Raw genomic sequence first — 20,980 nt, forward strand, 5'->3', positions numbered from 1 at the left:
AGGAGGGGTCCGCTCAGTACAGGGGGTACCCGCTGCGGCCCCACTCGCACCACAGCAGAGCCCAGGCTGAGAGTGCGTCAATATATCTGGGTTTGTGTTTCTCAATGCTGTCTGTAGTCGTGTCAGAGACGAGATTAAGAAGATAATGGAAGAGGTGGAGTAATTAAAAAGATTAGGATGTAAATAAACTGTTCTGAATGTGGGGCAGTGTTTCTCATTATTAGAGGAGAGTATGGTGGCCCCTCTCTCCCCATAGTGTAAAACAATCTAAATTGGAATCACAAAATCACACTTTGTTTTACCCGTTGTATTATCTTTTAACATGTAAGTGGTTATGCTTGGTAAAAAAGACTGATCAAAGATTAAATATAGGTAATGAGCAACAATTATACTTAAGAAATTATATGAGATTGCATTATTCAAATGGCATCATGGTCTCCCTGTGGTGAACACTGGATACTGGCTAAAATGCAGTGCCAGCATTTCCTGTTTTTTGTTGCCTCAGTCGCATTGCTGCTTTGGGATATAAACTGCAAAATGTTAACACCATTTGAAATAGAGGGTAATATGATGTTAAAATATCAGAGAATAATATATGATACATGTGTTTTTAAGTTGAATAGACTTTCTGGTGGATGGGTCTGGCACCCAATGTGCACCTGTCACCCCCGCCCAGAGGAGCACTGCAGGTCCAGCCACCCGACTCTGAGGCCCAGTCTCAATTAGATCCCTATCGCACTACCAGGATTGCCTTTTTCCCTACAGGAGATTTCTCTCTTTCACTTGACATTGTTATTTTTTATTTCTCCACCAAACTTCTTGAAGTTTCAATACAGACGATGCTCTAGTTTAGGAAAGTTTTGAAAACACATCTTCGTGATCACATGTGCAGCTGTGGAAGACCTCCTTTTTAGACAGTTGCTAATGACATTATCACAGAACCTCCATAAATAGGGTGTCCCAAAAAGAGGGGAATTTCGGGGGACTCTCTTGTAAGCGTGACATCTGGCTGCACCAAACATCTGAGTAAGCAGATTGGCCCCGCAGGCCTGGTGTGACAGCCGACGAGGAAGCAGGGAGATGTGGGAGAAGTGATGTGCACAGTTCCTCCTGCTCAAGCTGTCACTTTAGCTTGGCTTGGCACAGTCAGACACTCCCTGGCTCTGGAGCTATGGGCCTCTGCTCCGACTGCCACTGCCCTGTCGGCGCAAAGCCAAACCTTTCATGGGAGAGGTTGATCATCACTCTCGCTGCCTTTCTTCCTCTCCCCCAGACTGTCTGAAGCAGCCTCATGCATCTCAGTCAAGCTTGTTCTGTCCTCCCGTGACTCTTATGTAAGGCACTGAGTGTGAGCCGTATGATGTGCCATTATTTACTGCTCCCATGCTGAAGCTAATCATATGCTCGCGCTTTGACATCTTGTTTAAGTGGCAATTTAATCATTAAATCATTCACACAGTAGTAGATTGCCGACACATTCTATATACTGACTTTTCTCACTACAGTTTTAACATTTTACAAATTTACCTTGTGTTAAGTTTTTTGGGGTTTTTTACTGATATGATCATGATTTGCAGGCCACAATGCTAGGTCATCAAAACTCTGTTTTATTAATAGATACTTAGGTGTTACAACAGTTTTGTGGCAATAAAGTTAGGGATTCAAAATCTGAATGCAGCTTCCAACATTTGGGGCCCAATCTTGCTCCCAATCTTAGCTCTAGCATTAACGAGGGGGCATGTCCAGGTCGGGCTGTACTTCGCTGCTGGAGGCTGGAGTGGGACAGTACAAGTACACATATGGTGATGACATCTCAACCAATCTGTGACTGCTGTCGTATTTAAAAGCACTGCCAGTGTGGGTAATGTCTGCAATCTTTGACTCATTGCCAGGCAGCAAAGAGGGATGTGGGGAAAAGTTATATATGGGTACAATAAAACTGCTCCGGAGCCCCATGTTGCAAGTATGCACCTGTAGATGCGCCAGGAATATAGAATTTTGGATGGGCTGTGACAGAACTGGCCGAAAATTCCTTACGCACGCACACCCCTGTAAGCCCGTGCACGCACACACTTCAACCTTTTAGTTTTCTCTGCATTCCTCATTTTGTTTGCCTCCCATTACACACCAGACCAGTGTCTATATTATGCACTCCCCATACTACAGCAGACCTGCTGACCGCTGCTCTCCCCCTGGTCACACCCCCTCCCGCGTCTTTCACCTGAGGTACGAGTGTGCACTGCTGACTGCTCATATTCTTGTCTCATGGGTGTCTACTGCATTTGGTCCCACACAGGTGAGTGTGTCTCAAATTATGGAATACGTTTATTGTCATATAAATGTTTCTGATGATGTTTTTCAGTGGACTAGTTTGATATTTATTTTGACGATTCTGGCAATTCAATGAACGTGCCACACCATGCCCTCAGTCTGCTCTACTCTCCCTGATATTCAGGCACAGCACACCTCTTGTTTAGAGCTCCACGCCCCACACTTGAACTAGTGCTAAGCTCGGGGGCAAGATCGGGCCCTTGGTGTCTCTTGTAAATATTCTGTATATATCTGCATAATTACCCGATCTGTATTTGATGTATACTCACTTGTCTGGCCTGCCGGGCACCTGCAAGCGCAAGCGACATTTGTTAGCGCATTGGATCTGTTCTTCTTTGATGCGGATAAGTCTCTGCAGGGCCAGACACCAGTCCTGGGCCACAGTGGTGTTCAGATTCTGTCAAGGCAAAACACAAAGTTAAAAGCTTGTATCATAGCCCACCAACCATCACACTTGTATTTCGTTTCTTGCAAAATTGCATTGGCCAATATTGTAGAATGTATTATGAATCCTTGTTTCTGATGTTTCCACGCCCCTTTGTTAAAAAGATATCATTATTATTATAGGGGTGTAAAAATGATAATTATGAAGGCTGTACCACTCCTGCAGAGGACATAGAGTTCTTTGGGTGCCACCATTATCCTAAGAGCCTCTTTGGTGATTTTTGGAGTACACCTTCCCGCATGTGTTGTGCAGTGAATATTCATGTTAATGGGTAAACTACTGAGAAGTGCCCTGATTTGTACACAACAGGAAGCTTTCTGCTGGTTTTCCTCCTTCAGATTTTACCCTGTACTCGATCCAGAGAAGTGCAAATATACGTTGTTGCATACACATCAAAAGCAATATGGCATTGTTTTGTATGGCAGTCTTTTATGTCAGTGGAGTCCCATTGAATTTTTTTCAAATTTAGAATATTTGTATAAACATAGCATTGTCGATGTGTGGTTAATCCATATCACATTTTATTATAATTACACATGTTGTCAGCTTTTGACACAGAAAATGTTTAACCTTCAAGCATCCAAAAAAAAATTTACTTTAGATGTACACAAATTTCAAATATATGATCTACTTTTTTTCTTTAACATAATTGTTAGGCACATCTTTCCCTTCAGTGAAAGTTCAAATAGATAGATAAAGTTTAAACAAAGCACCAATTTGGCACCTATATATATCCACACTGCCACAGTCTCTGTGTGCTTGTGTGTCCTTTGCAAATTGTCGCCAATGCATCTGAATTGTCTTTTGTAACAGATTAATGAGTAAAACAGAAATAGAGGAGGCTAAAAATATGGCTGTATGTTTACAAAACATGAAACTAATCATTCTAGAAATGTTATGCAGTGCATCTTTAAGATAAATTTGGGGGCCATGCTATGCATTTTAAAAATGGTACATCTATATTGGGCAAATATCAGTTATCAGCCACAGCAGCAAGCCAAGTATCAGCATCAGTAAAAAACAATCCATATTGGCCCATCCCTATCAAATAATTGAGATTTTCTTTGTTTCTGATTGTTACAGAAGATAGCATTGGAAAAATATAGAGGAAAAACAAAATAAACAGGAACCACAATGTTCTGTTTATATAGCACTGTACATATAATATATATTGTAATGAGAGGGTAATAGAGTGCAGAGTAACATGTGTACCTGGTAGGTGCCCTGTAGTGTACCCACTAGAAGAGTAACTTCCTCAACAACAGAGAGGTCGTGCTGAAGTTCCTGAAGTTCCTGGTAGAGCCGTGGGGGTCCCAGGAGAGCCTTACCTGAAAAACACAGCCAAGAGTGAGAACAGACACAAACTTGCTGCATAATCAAATGCAAATGTCAAAAATAATGCAAACAATGAAAACCACTGATCCAGATATAGTTTTTACTCATTATAGTTTAATATCTCTCCCTCTCTATCCTCTCCCTGATAATCTGGTTCAAGGTCTTTCACCAAAATACTTATAAAGTTACAGTAATTAGAATGAATGAATTTAAATTACCTATTCACTTCACCAAATGCCTGAACCATAACCTGCAGTCAAAAACTAAATTAAACTGGAATTTTGTGCCCCCTTGCTTAACACTTGGATTAGTTGAAGCCTCTCAAAGCACTTAAATGTAGTCATTACTCATTCACTCCATACTTGTGTGGTAAAATACTCTTGTAGCCCCAACTCAGGTAGACTGATGGAAGAGAGGCTGCTGATGGGCACTGTCGGCCCCTCCGATCACACACACTCCACTTTTATACTAGGCAATGTGGGTGACGTGTCTTACCTAAGGACACAATGACAAACTTTTTCAGTCAGAGAATCAATCCTTCAGTCTTCAGGCTGGGGGATGAGTGCTCTAACCACTGAGCCACTGCACTGTTACCCAAAGCATCTAACACAGATTGCCCCAAAACAAGCTGAATGCAAATAGAAAAGTTGCCTTTGCCAAAACTCTTGCTCCACTAATAATCAATCTTCATTTTTGGTTTAGCTACAGCGAGTGCATGTATAAAAGAAAAATCAGATAAAAGAACTGTTATTTGATGACCTTTCACTGGCCAAAAGAATGCAGGTGTCTCATTAGACGCAAAAATTCAGCATTGATTTGAGGTCGCTACTTCCAAGGCGGACCTCTCTCTCTTAGTGTGGTAAATCGATAGTCGTGTCTCTAAGAGCGTACTCCCCTCGTCCCACCTCTCCTGGTCTGTGTCTCCCAGGCAGGCGAGTCCATGAGAAGAGCCTAATTAAATTCTGCTGGTAGATTTTGCTCCCGAGACGTCCTGTACTGTCACCGCTGCCACATACTAATCCCGTGCAAGAGCTGGTTTAGAAAGCAGGCTCGGTTGGGCAAGCCTATCCAAGGGCACCTACTACAATTTGTGAAGAAATTGGGTGAATAGTTTTAAGCAAATTTGAAAGATATTAGAATAGTTAGAGCAGTTTGAGTGATCTATTGTAGTTAATGAGTTAGTAGTTAATATGCCATTTGTCATGGGTGTAAGAAAATCAATGTTTCTGCCCTTTTTTGTTAATTCTACAGCCCATCATGTTTTATGTAATATTTCAACCCTAACAAAGAAATGTACGTGCACATTTTAGCAAGTTTTTGATGAATTCCCATATAATCTGAAAAAAAATAAAACAAAACAAAAAAAACATTATACTCAGTTTTGTCAATATCGCCCACCTATCTTCAATCTTTATACAAACTAACAGTAAGGCCACTTTGCAGGTGTAGTGGAGTTTCTTGGAGGGGTTGCTGTTGGCTGCGGCCTGAGAGGTGAATGTGCTGAGTTGTAATCCATCTTAATCCCGTTGGTTAGGCAGGATATGGTTTTCACACTTGGACACGGCTATCCACAGCAGCCCCCAGGCACATACAGTATCTCGTCTGGTTTCAGAAGCCCAGAGCCCACAGTGGTCGTCACTTTCACTGGAATAAGTCAGTAGATCTATTTCATTATAGCCCCGTAAGTAATGTAATGTGTTGGTTTAGATACAGTGTAGCTCTGTGTATATTGAAATTGTTAGTTACAGAGACAGAGTTCACATTAGAAACACTACCTTAGAGCATCCAATCTAAGGTAGTGTTTCTAAACCTTCTTTCCCAGATGTCCACCTTGCATTTACAAGAGAATTGTCATCCCCCAGCCTAACAGCATTTGTTTGTTTTTTTTTTTTTCATTTTTTTTTTCAGTTAATATACCCAGTTTCCAATCATCTGTATGCAATTTATTTATTTTGAACAAATTGCATTTTTGATGACCTGACCTTCTGACCAAACAGAACTTTGGAGACCTACTGCCAGATTGAAAAATTACAGAAGAGGGAGACTAAATTAATTACTCTTATTAGCTAGAGCCTATGACAGCAACTATGGGCATTAAGCACGGAAACGGCCATGCCGTATACAAATTGTAATTAATTAAACTACTGTGTTAAGACCACCTAACTGGTGACAGCAATTATTGATTTAGAACATATGTCATCCAGGAATGTCCATATAAGTACAGGAATGAATACTTTGTTGTTAATTTCCATGATAAAGTAGGAAGAGGCACTAAAAATTACCTAATTTTGTGGTACATTGATGGTGAGGAAGATTTAAACTCCAAAAAGGTGAAAGCAATAAAATGCTCTAGAGAAATGATCAATGTAAGGTGTCGCGTTTGGTAAAAAATGCTGTGCCTTCCATGGAGTGGAACATCGGCTTTACTCGAAGGAGGGATGGAAGACAGCTGCACTCAGAGGTAACCTTAAATGATCCCAAAATCCTTAGAACAAAGTCAGCTGAGTATACACATTGTAGCTGAATAATGAAAATCTCATTAGATGAAACTCCAATCTATGGATGCACAATTTTAGAAAAAAATCTAATTGTGTTTTTTTCTAAGTACTGCAATTATGATTAGATTTGCAATATATGTTTCAAAAGAAGGATTCTGTTCAGATTCCAGGAGCATAACATTTGAAAGAAGAAATATGAACTGATTAACTAATACAAGAACACCATGAATTTCAAAACATGTGTGCAGAGACGTAAATACATAAAAAGCCAGAATATTTTGTTCTCAAATCTAAACAAGTGGTGCCTTTGCAATTTGATTGCACCAACTCAAATTGGAATTTCGATTTGATGATATATTATGCGGCCAAACCAAAAGCATGACACAAGATCTTTACACAATTAATATTTCAGTCTAAAAACTGCATCCTTAAAAAGCTAGCATCATTAACTCCAGATAAGGCTTTGTATCTTGCTCTCCCAATGGTATATTTATCAGTGATCTCCACAGTGCTCTGTATACACCTGAGATTTTGCAACGGGGGCAGCAGTGACGGGTAGAACTAGCGTTTCAACCACAGATCCCTATCTACTCCTCATGGTTCTCTAATTGGGCCCTGCAAAAGAGAGGGAATAATCTGCGTAGATTGATGACTCTACTCCCGACGTGTTTGTGGTCTATCAGAGAGTGAAATGAGACTGTTGGGGATGCCGCAGCGCTCTCGTCCAAGATAAAACACCCTAGGCAGATGGGAACAAGTGACCGTCATCGCAATCCTCCTCACTCGCACGTACTCAATCAGAGTGACAAGCGGCGGAGGATGCGTCTTCAGCCCCTCCAGCAGAGCACTTGGGAGGGAGACCGATTAGCCTTGCTGAGTCAGAGTCGACGAGGGAAAGTGATGAGATTAACAGGGAGTATGACACATGTGGTGGATCACTGGTTTCCGTTTTGTTTGTTTACCTGAAGAGCACACAGAGCTAGTTGGCCGTTTAGCTCCACTCGGCTGGAAGGAGAAGGAGTCTTTGCTTTGAGAACCCTCCTGGCCTACTTCGACCACTTGCACCTGTTGTAATGGGGCACTCCACTTCATGGTGTACTTGGGGCCAACTGGGACCAAGCTGCTGATATCGGGAGGCCCCCTGATGGATAGAAAAATTAGATCTGGGGTTATCATTTAATTATGCTCAAACTGTGTACTACGAGAGCCACGTTGGCCTCAGTTTGTGGTTGTCAGAAGCATTCTGTACTTTAAAGAAAAGTTACAGAGCTTCTCTGGTGAAAGGTCTGTCACCTGCTTATCTCCATGAAAAGAGATTTTACATGCAGCTACATTATTGCTGTATTGTGGAATACTGAGCTAAAGCATGGTTAACCTATGGAGAAAAGTAGGTGGTAAACATCTCACCAGAAAAATTAGATGGGTTTAGATATAAATGAAGTCCATTAGTTTTTCTTAATCCCAGGATGTTGTGCTGATAGCATTGATGTTGATAAGTTTGAGTTCTGTTTATCATATTGAATGTCACTTTTTCTTTTTTTTTGTAAAAGCCACAACCCTACTTTATCAGAGATGAATAAAGTTATATTGATTGACTGGTTGGTTGGTTGATTGATTGATTGATTGATCGAAATGTCATGAGCAAATATTTTGTAGAAACAGACTTGTGCTCTCCACCCAAATCTCATTGCTTTCTATGAAGAGTTCATTGGTATTCATGTATTCCTTTAATCATGCAGACAATCAACATTGTGATCAGTTTGTCAAGAACATGGAGGGCAGACAAAGTCAACTTTAGTACCCTCCACTTGAATGAGACATTGAGGGATAATTACTCTGACGCCTGAATGAAAGGGCTGTAGGCATCCGCTGACAGGAGCACTGCAAAATTCACGTAATCCATTTCCTGTTTACTGCTGCTAAGAGAGAGTGGGGCGGGCTAGATGTGATCAATGGTGCTGTCACAGAAGATAAATTGGAAAGAAACCAAAAAATGTTTTATGTCAGTAATCTAGAGCTCCTGTAGCTGTAGTTAGGCATTCTACCATTTGTTTAAGGCTGATAAAGCTCCTGCGACTCCTGATAGTGCCCAAAACTCCTTGCAGCTATTTCTCTTTACGAGTAAGTTTGCCAAAATATCCTTGTAATACCTAGAGCGTCACATTAAAGCTCAATGCCACCTAGCAGCTATTTCTAAGACGGTAGCATAGCAGATTTAGCCTTTAACTTTACACAACTTTAACTAGAGTTACACCATTACACCACTATCCATACAGCAGCAGGATATTTTCAATACAACAACAATTAGACTTGACAAGAGGGACTTACTTGACATTTATGTTTGCACAGATGAGGACATCATCAAAGAGGAAGACCTTTCTCTCCTTTGACTTGAGTACTTGTCCCCGCTCGCCATACACAGTCTCAATGAGCGTTTCACAAAGAACCAGTGACCCCTGTTTGGAGTTCAGTTGCTAAAGAGGACAGAGAAATCAGATCAGAGACTGGATAGACAGCAACACAAAGCGGTCCCCCAGAGTTCAGGGCCTGGGGACTCAGCTGGAGCAGGCTCAGTGAGGATTAAAAGAAGCACATTCAGAAGGCTCAAGGTCAGTTTATTTACAGAACTACATAAACAACATAGTAGGTCCCATACACAAACCCAGAAATAAACAGTCAAAAAAAAAAAAGAACATTGCAGCTCCATATAAAAATGTGTATTGTCAATGCTGTTCAAATACAAATGAATGACACAGAAACCATTTCATGAAAACTGCATCCATAATGATTGCACACACATATATGTATACATTTTTTTCCTTCACACAAGGAACACGCACACTGCACTGGCTCCAGCTCCATAAACAACCCCCTACATTCACACCTTTCAAGAGATGCAGCTACAAACAGTTAAAAGAATCCAATAACAAATGCAATTTATGCTATGTTGGCACGACGTGCGTTCCAGTCGTCCATATGTTTGGCAAGAGCAAACAGCAACAGAGAGGCTTTTTTATAACTCCCTCTTCTTTTATGACTACTGGAATCAATATTTTCAATTTAATGCACACTGCCTCAATCTAAGACAGGCTTATCACTATTTAAGTGAAGTTACTATAATGCCAAGTGCAGCAGGTCACCATATGACCAGTGCATGGAACTATTTCGTGTGTGTGTGTGTTATGTTTAACATTCTAGCAAACGCAAGCCTGCAGTGCAGTAATACCTCCTAACACATTTCACTCTAAATGAAGTCCTATCTATCTGCAATCTGTAGCTGCTTTTGGCTGTGGCTCACATTGCACACAAAGTGACTCATTAGTGAAACTTGGACAGTTTTTTGATAGTTACAAAATTATACAGCTCCCTCAAGAGGTGGAATGTTTTTAGAACTTACGGTATACATACTTATGTGACATAGACAATAGGCTGTATCTCTGTGCAAGACATTCCTACTCACATTATTATCTGCTCTATTCCAGTGACTTGGGATACTTTGGGACAAAAATGAATATTTCATCGGATGGTTATGGGGGTAATGGAGGCGACTGTTTGCTATTGGAATTCTGCAGTGTCACCGCACCAAATGGAATCCTTTGCGGAGCTGTGGAGATTGGCCGAATCAGCTCATCTCTAGGAAAGCAAAGTCTGATCCAGAGAAATAAGAAGAGGGAGAGATGCAGCCACACCACGGAAGAGAATAAGAGGCTATAATTGGAGTGAAAAGAGTAAGCAATCCAGTGCACTTGTGAGGAGGGAGGGGTGGTAAAGAGACAGCGACAGGCAGCCAACCGGGTGAATAAGACTGCTCTCTTAGTTTCCAATTAAATGTCTCATTTACCCCTTAATTCTTCTTATTCAAATCTGCATTTGTTCTCATTTGCAAGGGTAGAAATGTAATTTCTAGGTGTTAATGGAGTAGCAATGCCTGAGCTGTTATATTGATAATGTTTAGGACTGATAACAGGAATCACTCCTAGATTATTCTAGTTTTTTTCTATATTATGGACCTCCTGAGTTTAATATGCTGAAAGGTGTTATGAGGGAGCTATAGCAGTTTAATTTAAAGGTGTGTTGCTGTGTGTGATACCAGGCCCAGGCCAGCAGAGCAGAGCTCAGGATGCTGTGCCTTGTGTAACTGTGCATGTGTATGTGTGCATTCACCTTACTGAGCAGCCGATCACCGACGCTGCGGGCGAGCTGTTGAGTTTCTGCAATCTGGTCGGCCACGCGTTTCTGTTCATTCAGTTTCTCAGCCAGCGCTTCCAACTCGGTCAGAGCCAGCTGCAGCGGGAGGCGATCCACGTGGCCCTTTGGTGTGTTCTTCAGCATGTCCTACACACAGTGACATTTACATCAAAGACTTACACAACACTTTGGAATTAAAACAGCAGTATAAGGCAGTGATATAAACGAGTTTGAAGTTGTCATGGTTACTAAACTAATCATCTCTCTGGTCAAATTACAAGCTTCCTGAAAAGCAGAGATTTGGTTTTGTTTGGCTTCCTGGCAAAATGTTCAACATTTAAAAGTGCTTGAAATTGGCTCAAACTACAAAGGCAAATTGTAATGCTTGTTCTTTCTTTCACCCTTTGCTTTTTCTATCATGTTCTCTTAATTTATTGTAAAGTAAACAATTAATTTATTGAAAAGTAAACAACTAATTAAGTTCTAAAGCTGTCTTGTGTATACACGATTCATTATAAAAATATAAACACAGTTGGTGATAACAAAATCTTCTTGAATCTCTAGATATAAAATGGCTTTCATAAAAGAGCAAAAGTCATAGTGACCCAAACTTCTAAGTAATGTAGAATTTAATAGATAAAGTTTCCACTTTGGAGTGCTCCGTTTAGGCAAGAAGAAAATGCCTGATTCACATTCATAACTTATCTTTTGAATTCATGGATAATCAATGCCCAGTGAGGGATGAAATGAGCTACTGCAGATCCAGCAAGTGAAGCTCAAATCCAAATCTTTGCTTGAATAGAGAGTTGAAGCTTTTTGACACAAAGCAAGCATCACACAAACTGACAGAGATCGCTTCTTTTGCTTACACCAAATGTTTATTTTATTTTCGTCACTAAGGAAGAGGTTAAAGACACAAGTGATCAAACATCATGGCTAGTTTACATTTTATTGGGGCTAACTATGTACTTGTGAATCTTTTGTATGGTGTTTTGTATTGGATGAAGCTTTAAGAAAGTAAAACATATTTTACCTGCAGAAGTAATATGAACTGAGGAAATCTTTGAATGGGTTTGACCATCAAGCCATACAGAGTTATTCGGTCAACACTGGATGCCTGCTTTTTCTGGAGGAACACAAAAGCACATCATATTTTTTTAGATGTTTTAGTATCACATTATTGGCACTTTTGATCATCTAGACAGAAACTGATTGGAATTGGAATAGACCATCATGGTAAAAAACATACCCCAGTAAAGGAACAGGCCATCTATCATCTTTACGCATAATTTTCTAGCTGTTTGATCTGGACTGCCTTTTATGACAAAATATTAGGCTTAGCAATAAATGAATACATAAAATCAACTGTTCAGTATATTAAAAACACTCATTTTAACATGACTTCAATAAATCAGTTGATCACTGTCCTTATTGTGAAAGCACTGTACACACATAGAAATTCATCTCTTCAGACATGTTAAATAGAACCTGTCAAAGACAAAGAGACAGACACATAGACCAGACCTGTGTGTCAAATGTTGCCAGTCCAGATTGTGAGGGCACAGTAATATTCCACAGCGCTTACTGATCACGATAGCATGACCAGTATAACCTCATGTGATGGAAGGTCTATGTTGTCACCAATCGCAGTACCCAGTCAGGCAGCTGTAACTGTCTTGTTTAAAGGTGGTCTTACAACCTTCACAGACACAGTCTACTGAAGCCATGGGCTGTCAGGCTCCACACAGACAGCAGTACAAGGTTGGAAGCTGCTGCCAGACAGGTTCAAGCTGACTTTAAACGGACAAGTCTCCAAGCTGAATGGATTTTTCTTCAAGTGTTTTTATTATTGACTAACATTATCCACGTTACCAGAGAGGCGAAGATTAACAACATTATAAATATGTTCAGAAATTTCAACAGCACACAAACAATGAAACCACTCCAAGGCTAATCCCAGATATGATTTGTTTTACTTCTCATTTTGAAGTTACAGAGGGGCTGTGGTTCAATATTCAGATATTGAATACACATCATAGTGTAAAACCAAACAATAGACTCAAAGGACTAAGAGACAGAAAGACCTTCTATTGTAACCACAGTGTAATGACAGAGTACATTAAAGACAATGCCCTGAGCATGCTACTGTCTAAAGTCACAAGCGTGATAAAAATCAATGAAAACTGTCATGTGTGCTATCAAACGCCACTGGGTCCTTTCATGGACAGGGAAAACTACAGAAATGTCTTATGTGGAGTAACATACAGCCCTTCTTTGGTTGGATATGGTTCTGTAAATCAGAATCACAGCTGAGTGATTCAGCCAGTAATTGTGAACAAATGACAACTGTTAAGAACCAGTGCGAGGGACAAAGGAAAGTAACACAAACAAGATGTGATGTATATATAAGGAACTGTTAAGATCAGTATATTTAAACAATGCCCAAACGGCCAGTAGTTTGTATCACATCTCAGGGTCCATGTCTTTGACCTGTACAGAATACACTCTGCACTCATAATTATTATATTGAATAATTACCTTATAATTACCAAATATTTTATTACGTCAGTATACTTAACTATTTTAAGTATATACAAGTTAGATTTTATAAATAAATAATGTAATATGTAATAGTTGGTGAGGTCATTATTACATATTTACATACAAATATTTTAGTCTGATTCATAAAAAATTAACCACTTATTTAACAGCATCATAAACATATAAAAAAAAAAAACAGGACAGCATTCTAAACACATAGTATTTTACCACTGCTTCAGCTATGGTACATGATCAAAAGCCAGTTTCAAAGCTAAATTACAGGCAAAAACTCACCTTTAGGAATTCCAGGAACGCTGGCTTGGACATGCAGGCCTTTTTAATCAGAGCCATGGCATTGGTAAAATTGTTGACATAATCACTGTATACATCCAGCACCATGGATTTGGAAAACTGTGGGGGAACAGAAAGTAGCAAATTAAAATAAATGTGCAACAACAGCTTTACAATGAAGTAGCTTAGTGCCCTGCCATGTTTTATTCCAGCACCTTGGCCTTCACGCATAGATTCATGTAATTTTCCTCGACATCTCAGAATGCTTCTCTAACCATCCTGTTTTCTGGGCAAAGCAAAGGTAATTTCAGGGGAAAAAGAGTGCCTGAAAAATGGCCAGTTAGTAAAGTGCTTAAAAAAAGTGGCTTGTTTACCATCAAAGTCCCCTTCACGAGTCATTTAAGAGGTTAGGCAAAGAGGAACTGGGTGGCTGTATGAAGGGGGAGGCACAGGAAGAATCATACATACAAATCAGAGTGGAGCAAAACTGTGGAGGTGTAATATGTTTACTACAACCTTTTAAATTCACATATGACCAGTCTAATGGATTAATACTATACTTTAGCTCTACATAAAATATTGTTTTCAAGTAACCTCTGTTAAAGGCAGAATTATGTATAATTATGCTATAACCTCATCTCCACTGTGTACTGTCACTATGCTGACATTCAATCATCACTTTATATTTTTTTTGTCTTGCCAGTACAAATATATAAAAGCAACTCTTGAGGTCTAATTATAAGCATTTTATTGTCTAAAAATCAGGAAGTACATGATTAGCATGTTGTTCTATAATGAGTAAACTCCACTCTGCCTTCTGAATGTTGTGAAAATTGTTTATAAACTCATCGCAGTGAATAATTAGGGTGCTTAGAATACATAATCTAAGTGCATAACATAAGTGAGGAATAACTTTGGAATACCGCAAACCATTTCAAATGAAGTAGTTATGTTTTTCATGTTTTTCAGACAATAAAATCAGGCACAGTGCCTTTAACTATATATGTTTACTTTAAATCATTATTTATATTCTTATTTCACTTTTTACAGCAGGCGCACTTTCATTATATCAGTATAATATTGTTTATAACCCATGAGAAGTGAATTTCTCTAGTGTCACATTAAGAAAGTTTTAATTAGTTCAAATATAAAGTGAACTCACTGTATTTGTGAACTCCATGACTTCCTAACACTTAGTATCAAAACTGTGTGACAAAAATTTGTGCCCATGCCCATTATGAACAATTATTTACTGCAATGGCTGTAGCATTACAAACAATGACAAAAATTACCCTGATGAAAAATAAAAACTCTACATACATATAAGCCAAGAAATGCATTCAGATGACATGTAATTAAAATGTAATGGTTCACTCGATTAAAAAATATACAAAATTAATGAATGTAGAATGTGTGGCTTTGTATATAATCTAGCCTTTTAAACAGACTAAAGAGAGTGAAAAACAAAGAAAACCAAAAAATCAATTGTACCTACAAGAGGCAGCTTTGATTACACCATCCAAGCACAAAAAGTTACAAAAGAAGGGGAAAAAATAGGATTTTAACAATTGTATTTTCTATACTACTGTGGCAGACAGAAAAGGAGTTGAAAATGTAAAAGACTGTATCAATGTACAGTCAGAGGGACATATGGTAGGCTAATGTCACATCCCTACGTTCAGGTACAACAACACAAGTCTACCACTATTGAATTACTTACAATGACTAGAAAAATTACTAGGAGTAATTATCATTAATATTAAAGTAAAGTAAAAACATATACAACTAGAAAAGCACTCAGAGAGCGCAGACCTCCGCCAAGGACTACCCCCATTTTTTATATAAATTGTGATAAAATCAGTCTTCTGGATCAGATCTGGATCAGCCTTTGGAATATGAAAGAGGATCCCATTGTCCATCCCTGAGTCAAATTTCATGGGGTTTGGTCAATAATTAACCGAGATATTGAGAAACAAAATTTTTGGCCCCATTTACCACAATGTTAACTACAATTTCAAAGTGATCCAGAATCCAGGATTTCTTCCGGATCACCCCCAAAATGAAATCAGTTCTTCCTTTTCACATTTCCAACAAATCCTGAAAATTTCATCAAAATCGGTCCATAACTTTTTGAGTTATGTTGCTAAAAGACAAACAAACAAACAAACAGACAAACAAACAGACAAACAGACAAACGCCGGCAAAAACATAACCTCCTTGGCGGAGGTAATAAGATGGAATATAAATTTGCACTTGAGTAAAATCTATCAGATCACATTGTGGCATAGTCCTTATGTTTTGACTCCAGATGTCCTTCTTATTATCAATAAGACACACCACCAAGTTTACTTCACCCTTTTCATTATGGAAGCATAGCAGATTTGAATTGTAAATATGTAATATATGTATCCAGAGCAGAAGTTAAGTAAACTTATGTTTACTTAGTCTCCTGTCTCTTGGGCAATGTGAATTATTTCTACAACACAGTATACTATAGACAGAGGCATACTAACCGATGCAACAAATAGGTCTCCGATCTTCTCATTGCTGTCCCACTCAGCCACTCGTGATGTCAGTGCAATTTGAAACATGGAGTGGCACTGTGTGAGCTCTCGGACTCGGTAAAATATGGGCCGGATCTTCCTGGGACTGATGATGCGGGGATCAGCCTCCAACAAGGGCCGGTGGTATTCCTAGAGAAATATGGAAGAAAAAATATGGAGAAAAATGGAGGCCGAATATAAGGTAATTAGGGTTAAGGTCAAGTGTGATGTATTCTTCAATATGGCTATGGAGATTTGTCAAGAACAGTGGGTATTTTTAAAAATGTTTTTAATTAATTGCTGGAGGACTAATTTATTGTGGATATTTTTACATTAAAAAAAAAACATTAAATTGGGAAGTCAAACCCAGTTCCATCTTGATATGTGACAGAAAAGCTAGCCACTGCGTTATTACTTAACAAGAGTGTGTAGACGTGGAATTGAAATGGTATTTTAAGCACTCTAACAGTAGCTGTAATAATTAAACTAGAAGTAGTAGTATTACAGTCACAGTATACAAAATAACACAATGAGCAATAGTAACTTTAATATCAGTAGTAACTGCAGTAACACCAGAGATGTCACTTGTATTCACTATGCATACTACCACATAATGTAATACAGTAATAACAACACAAAATAATGCAGAGGTAGCATATTATCTACAAATGGAACCTTTGTATTTACTATATTATTGGTGGAGTGTTGTTTAGTGCAGGGCAGACAACCTATAAGCATCCCATCTTTCCATCAGCAATAATAAACAGAAAGCATTGGAATGGCGCGTTAAATCAAGTAGAAGGAGGAAGGCATCCATCTGAAGATTCGCCCACTAAAACTGCATTTGCCACCAGCAAACATGCTCACAACTGGAGGTAACTTGTTATCATAAAAGCTAGAATAATAATGGCAAAAGCAGCTCCCAGCAGAGAAACAGAAGCAAAAGAAAACATGGTGAAAGGGCATTGATTGATTCTTCAGTCGGCACACATGGGGATATTAGCATAGCCTACAGACATTAGTTGACAGGCTCTTTGTGGAAAGCAAGCAAGTAAACATGCCTTCTTTACATCGGAGCATGTTCAAACGCAGATAAGATTATGTTAGTGTGTGAAGAAAAAAGTGTCAAAAGGCAGAAATAATCTTTACAAGTTACAGTGGTGATAATTTTTGTTGACATTTCACAAGTGCAATCTTACAAATTAAATAACTGAAAGAAGGAGTAAGGACAGCCGGCACAACATGACCAACTGTGCAATCTGCTTGATGGCAATAATAAAAGTTACAATGCTTAATGCCTAATTAAGACTGTGGCCTTCAATCTTTCAATTATATCTGCAGACTACACATGAACAGTTCTTGCCTCTTAGCAAAAGATATAAAGATGCTTGGTGATTGTCTTGTTAACTAGGTAAAATAAGAAACAAAAGAAGTCAAGTTTTAGACAGCAAATAAAAAAAAATACTGGGTCAACACAAATCAGACAAAGAAAACTATATTACTTGTTTGGGGTAGAGGCCCACAATCTGCTCGTCTCCACAGAGATGTTGTTGCTTTGCCTAGAATATTACACGGTATGACATTAAACTTATCTTCCTCAATGAAGACAAGCAGGTGACGTTACAAGGTCAAGCTACAAGTCAAATTTATGAAGAGGCTAACAGTAAGAATGCGGATTTTTCAAAGTCTATAGTGGACCCCCCACCTCAAAGGTTAAAATAGTACACATAGTACTCATAGTGCATACATAGTACTTAAATTGATTTTGAGTTACAATCTTGCTTACGGAACTCTAAAATCAATTTTTCTCTAATGATACCCGCTATTCTTAAGATAAGATAAACATTTGAAACCACTTCATTTCGATGCGATCAGAGAAAGAGGAAAATAAATCCACAAATTTGAACTATCTTGAACGGGATCTTTTTTGTAATTGTGTACTGTTCCCCCAGTTCAAAAGGATTCTACACCCCATTGTCTACTTATATATTGTCTGTGTCTGCCTCTTTCAACAGCACAGAAAAGAGGACAGCTGTTCTGGCAGGTATGCTTGTGTTTAGACACCTCTGTAATTTGATGGATATCGCTTCTTCCACCTTCAGCATTGTTCCTATCAGGATAATTGTGAGTGTATTGCATTTGGCAGGAGAGGACAACAGGGACTGAACAGCTCACCTGTGAGATCCTTCGCAGAGACTCCAGGTAGCTGCGCTCGCTCTGAATGATGGAGCTGAGGATATGGCGCCTGACAACCTGCACAGACAAACAATAGCAGTCAAGATAGGCACCGCTAAGAAGACATGATAGAGGCGCATCCGAGCAGTTTAGCACGGCATGCTTTGATGGACCGCACAGTAATCATGTGTTTGTCACAAAGAGGAGAGACAATAAGAGGAGCAGGTCGCAATGAAGCAGAGCCAAACAGCTCAAATAAGTGGATCACCAAGAAATCCAAACACAGACAAGAAGTCAGAAGAATGCCAGTTAAAGGTGCACTATGCTTATCTCCATGCATTATTTGTTGGCATTATTACATGGCTTGCATCTATTAAATTAGAGGCATTTATATTGTTAAAGAACACTGAAAAACATGCATTCTTACTGTGATATTACATCAATTTAACGCAATACTGTGTAATATTCCTAGCAAAGCTATAACATTTACATGGTGACAAGCTGGAGGCAGATTTTCCACCTAAGAAGTTACATAGTGAACCGTTTAAGGTTTTAAAAAGGGAAATCAGAACAGCTCATTAGCAACCTGTCAGGTGTTCAAATTAAGTTTTACAAAACAAAATCTTATTTTGAAATGACAGATGATCAGCAGGAAACACATATTGCAAATAAATAATTTAGATAACTGACCAGAATCTGTTTAATTAGATTTTAGGAAGTTTGTTATCCAATAGTGCCTCAGCATAATAATTCATCATAACTTTAACTCCCAATTTATGGGTGAGCCTTATAATGGTCTATTATTATTTAAGAAATACTGCTGATATGTTTTTTCTAAACTTTGATCCTAATTTCAGCAATAATTGTTATCCTATCGTTAGCATTAAGAAAAAAAAACATGTAGCGCATGATGTTCTATGGGCAGTGTTGGGAAGGTTACTTTTAAAATGTAATCCCCTACAGATTACAGATTACACACCCCAAAATGTAGTTTGTAACGTAATCCATTAAATTACTTAAAGTGAGTAACGTAATCTGATTACTTTGGATTACTTGATATTGTCATGTTTTTTTAAACGACATGAATGTAGCAACCACATCCTGAAAATTCTTGTTTGTTGTCTTCAAATTGTCTGAGCCCAAGTCTCCATGAATAAACAACTGTTTGCTGTAGAGAAACAAAGACCACGACATCTTAATATAAGAGGTTTTGTCTGTTAAAAGACAGAAACAAGATCAGTCTTTCCTTCACCATATTAAAAAATATTATTGATAGAGAAATTATTTTTTATATGAGATCACCTTAAATTATGTCAACCTACTGTTAGGTGTCATGTTGTTTAGACCTGGTTTAGTCCTGGTTTAGTCCTGATTTTTAGACCTGTTTTACTCCTGATTTTAGACCTGGTTTAGACCAGGTCTAGACCAGGTCTAGATCAGGTCTTTAGTTCTGGTTTAGTCGTGGTTTAGTCCTAGTTTAAACCTGGTTCAGTCCTGCTTTAGTCCTAGTTTAGTCCTGGTTTAGTCCTGGGTTAGTCCTGGTTTTAGTCCTGGTGTTAGTTCTGGTTTAGAGGCGCACAGGAGGAAGCGCGGTTTATGCGAGAAAACACAGTCCACACGCGGCGCACGAGACGGCGGTGTCCGCGCAGTAACTACGGAAGGAGACGTGGTCTGCGGGTTCTCAGGTTGATGACGATGATGAAGGTGTGTGTTTGTGTGTGTTTGTGTATATGACAGTAGTGCAGATATTATGAGTCTATGCAGGTTGTTTTCACCAGTGCCAGTAGCTCCTGTTTCACATTTAAGTTGTAGGCGATTTTTTTATATTTGTTTTTGTTTTTTTATATATATCTCACATCGGCGTTTGATGACGTTTACATCGCTCTTATTGCGCGCGTTCTGTTTGGGTTTCCGGCAATAAGTGGAATTACCAAAATAAAAAAATAAATAAATGGGATGTAGCACAAAATGTGAAAACAGGAAAATACCGCCTTGTAATCCACTTATTTCAGCAAAGTAACTGTAATCCAATTACCACTCATTGAAGCAGTAACTGTAACGGAATACAGTTACTCATAATTTGTACTCTGATTACGTAACGGCGGTACATGTAATCCGTTACTCCCCAACACTGTCTATGGGTTATGAATAGTGAATGTACCTGATGGCTGGTGAGCCCTTCTGGCATTGGGCTCAGCTGTGGAGGGGGATGTTTCACCTCGGACACTGCCACATCCAGATATCCTGCATCATCTTCCTCTTCTGCTCAGGGTTACAAAGGGAAAAAAAATTGAAAAAAATCACACACACAAGCCTCTTTTACATGAGAAAGAATAGAGAATAAGAATAGAGAGGCAGCCTTCACTTCTCAATTCAACAAAGCCACGCTGCGGTACACAAAGTTACCTCTAAAGTATAAAAGGAGACAGACAGGGTAATTGAAGGATGGAAGTGGAGTATAAATTTCCTTTGCTCGCAGTATCCAATGCATGAATAAAGTACATTTGTAAAGTATGTATGACTATAACATCTATTTTCCTGTAGTGCTAAAAGGCATGGTGTGTTCCAAGATTTTTGAATTAATGAAAAGATACAGCATAGAAATATAGCTTTGTATACCTACAATTTTCATA

General features: G+C 38.9%; 1 protein-coding gene across 4 annotated transcripts in view; it reads right to left on the bottom strand.

Moving 5' to 3' along the window:
- The window catches only part of arhgef10la (Rho guanine nucleotide exchange factor (GEF) 10-like a), a 105,988-nt gene that overhangs the window by 60,562 nt on the left and 24,446 nt on the right, over positions 1 to 20,980 (bottom strand). For all 4 annotated transcript variants that reach the window (XM_055160699.1, XM_020940250.2, XM_055160698.1 and 1 more), the window contains 10 exons: positions 20,509 to 20,609; positions 18,348 to 18,425; positions 16,143 to 16,322; positions 13,633 to 13,749; positions 11,831 to 11,923; positions 10,774 to 10,944; positions 8,938 to 9,083; positions 7,572 to 7,750; positions 3,989 to 4,104; positions 2,601 to 2,728 (listed from right to left, as the gene is read on the bottom strand). In XM_055160699.1, the coding sequence (XP_055016674.1) occupies positions 2,601 to 2,728; positions 3,989 to 4,104; positions 7,572 to 7,750; positions 8,938 to 9,083; positions 10,774 to 10,944; positions 11,831 to 11,923; positions 13,633 to 13,749; positions 16,143 to 16,322; positions 18,348 to 18,425; positions 20,509 to 20,609 (1,309 nt within the window). The remainder of the gene's footprint in view (positions 1 to 2,600; positions 2,729 to 3,988; positions 4,105 to 7,571; positions 7,751 to 8,937; positions 9,084 to 10,773; positions 10,945 to 11,830; positions 11,924 to 13,632; positions 13,750 to 16,142; positions 16,323 to 18,347; positions 18,426 to 20,508; positions 20,610 to 20,980) is intronic.

The sequence above is a fragment of the Boleophthalmus pectinirostris genome, unplaced genomic scaffold (genome assembly GCF_026225935.1).
Source record: "Boleophthalmus pectinirostris isolate CB_2022bp ecotype Guang Dong unplaced genomic scaffold, ASM2622593v1 HiC_scaffold_3, whole genome shotgun sequence".
Lineage (NCBI taxonomy): Eukaryota > Metazoa > Chordata > Actinopteri > Gobiiformes > Gobiidae > Boleophthalmus > Boleophthalmus pectinirostris.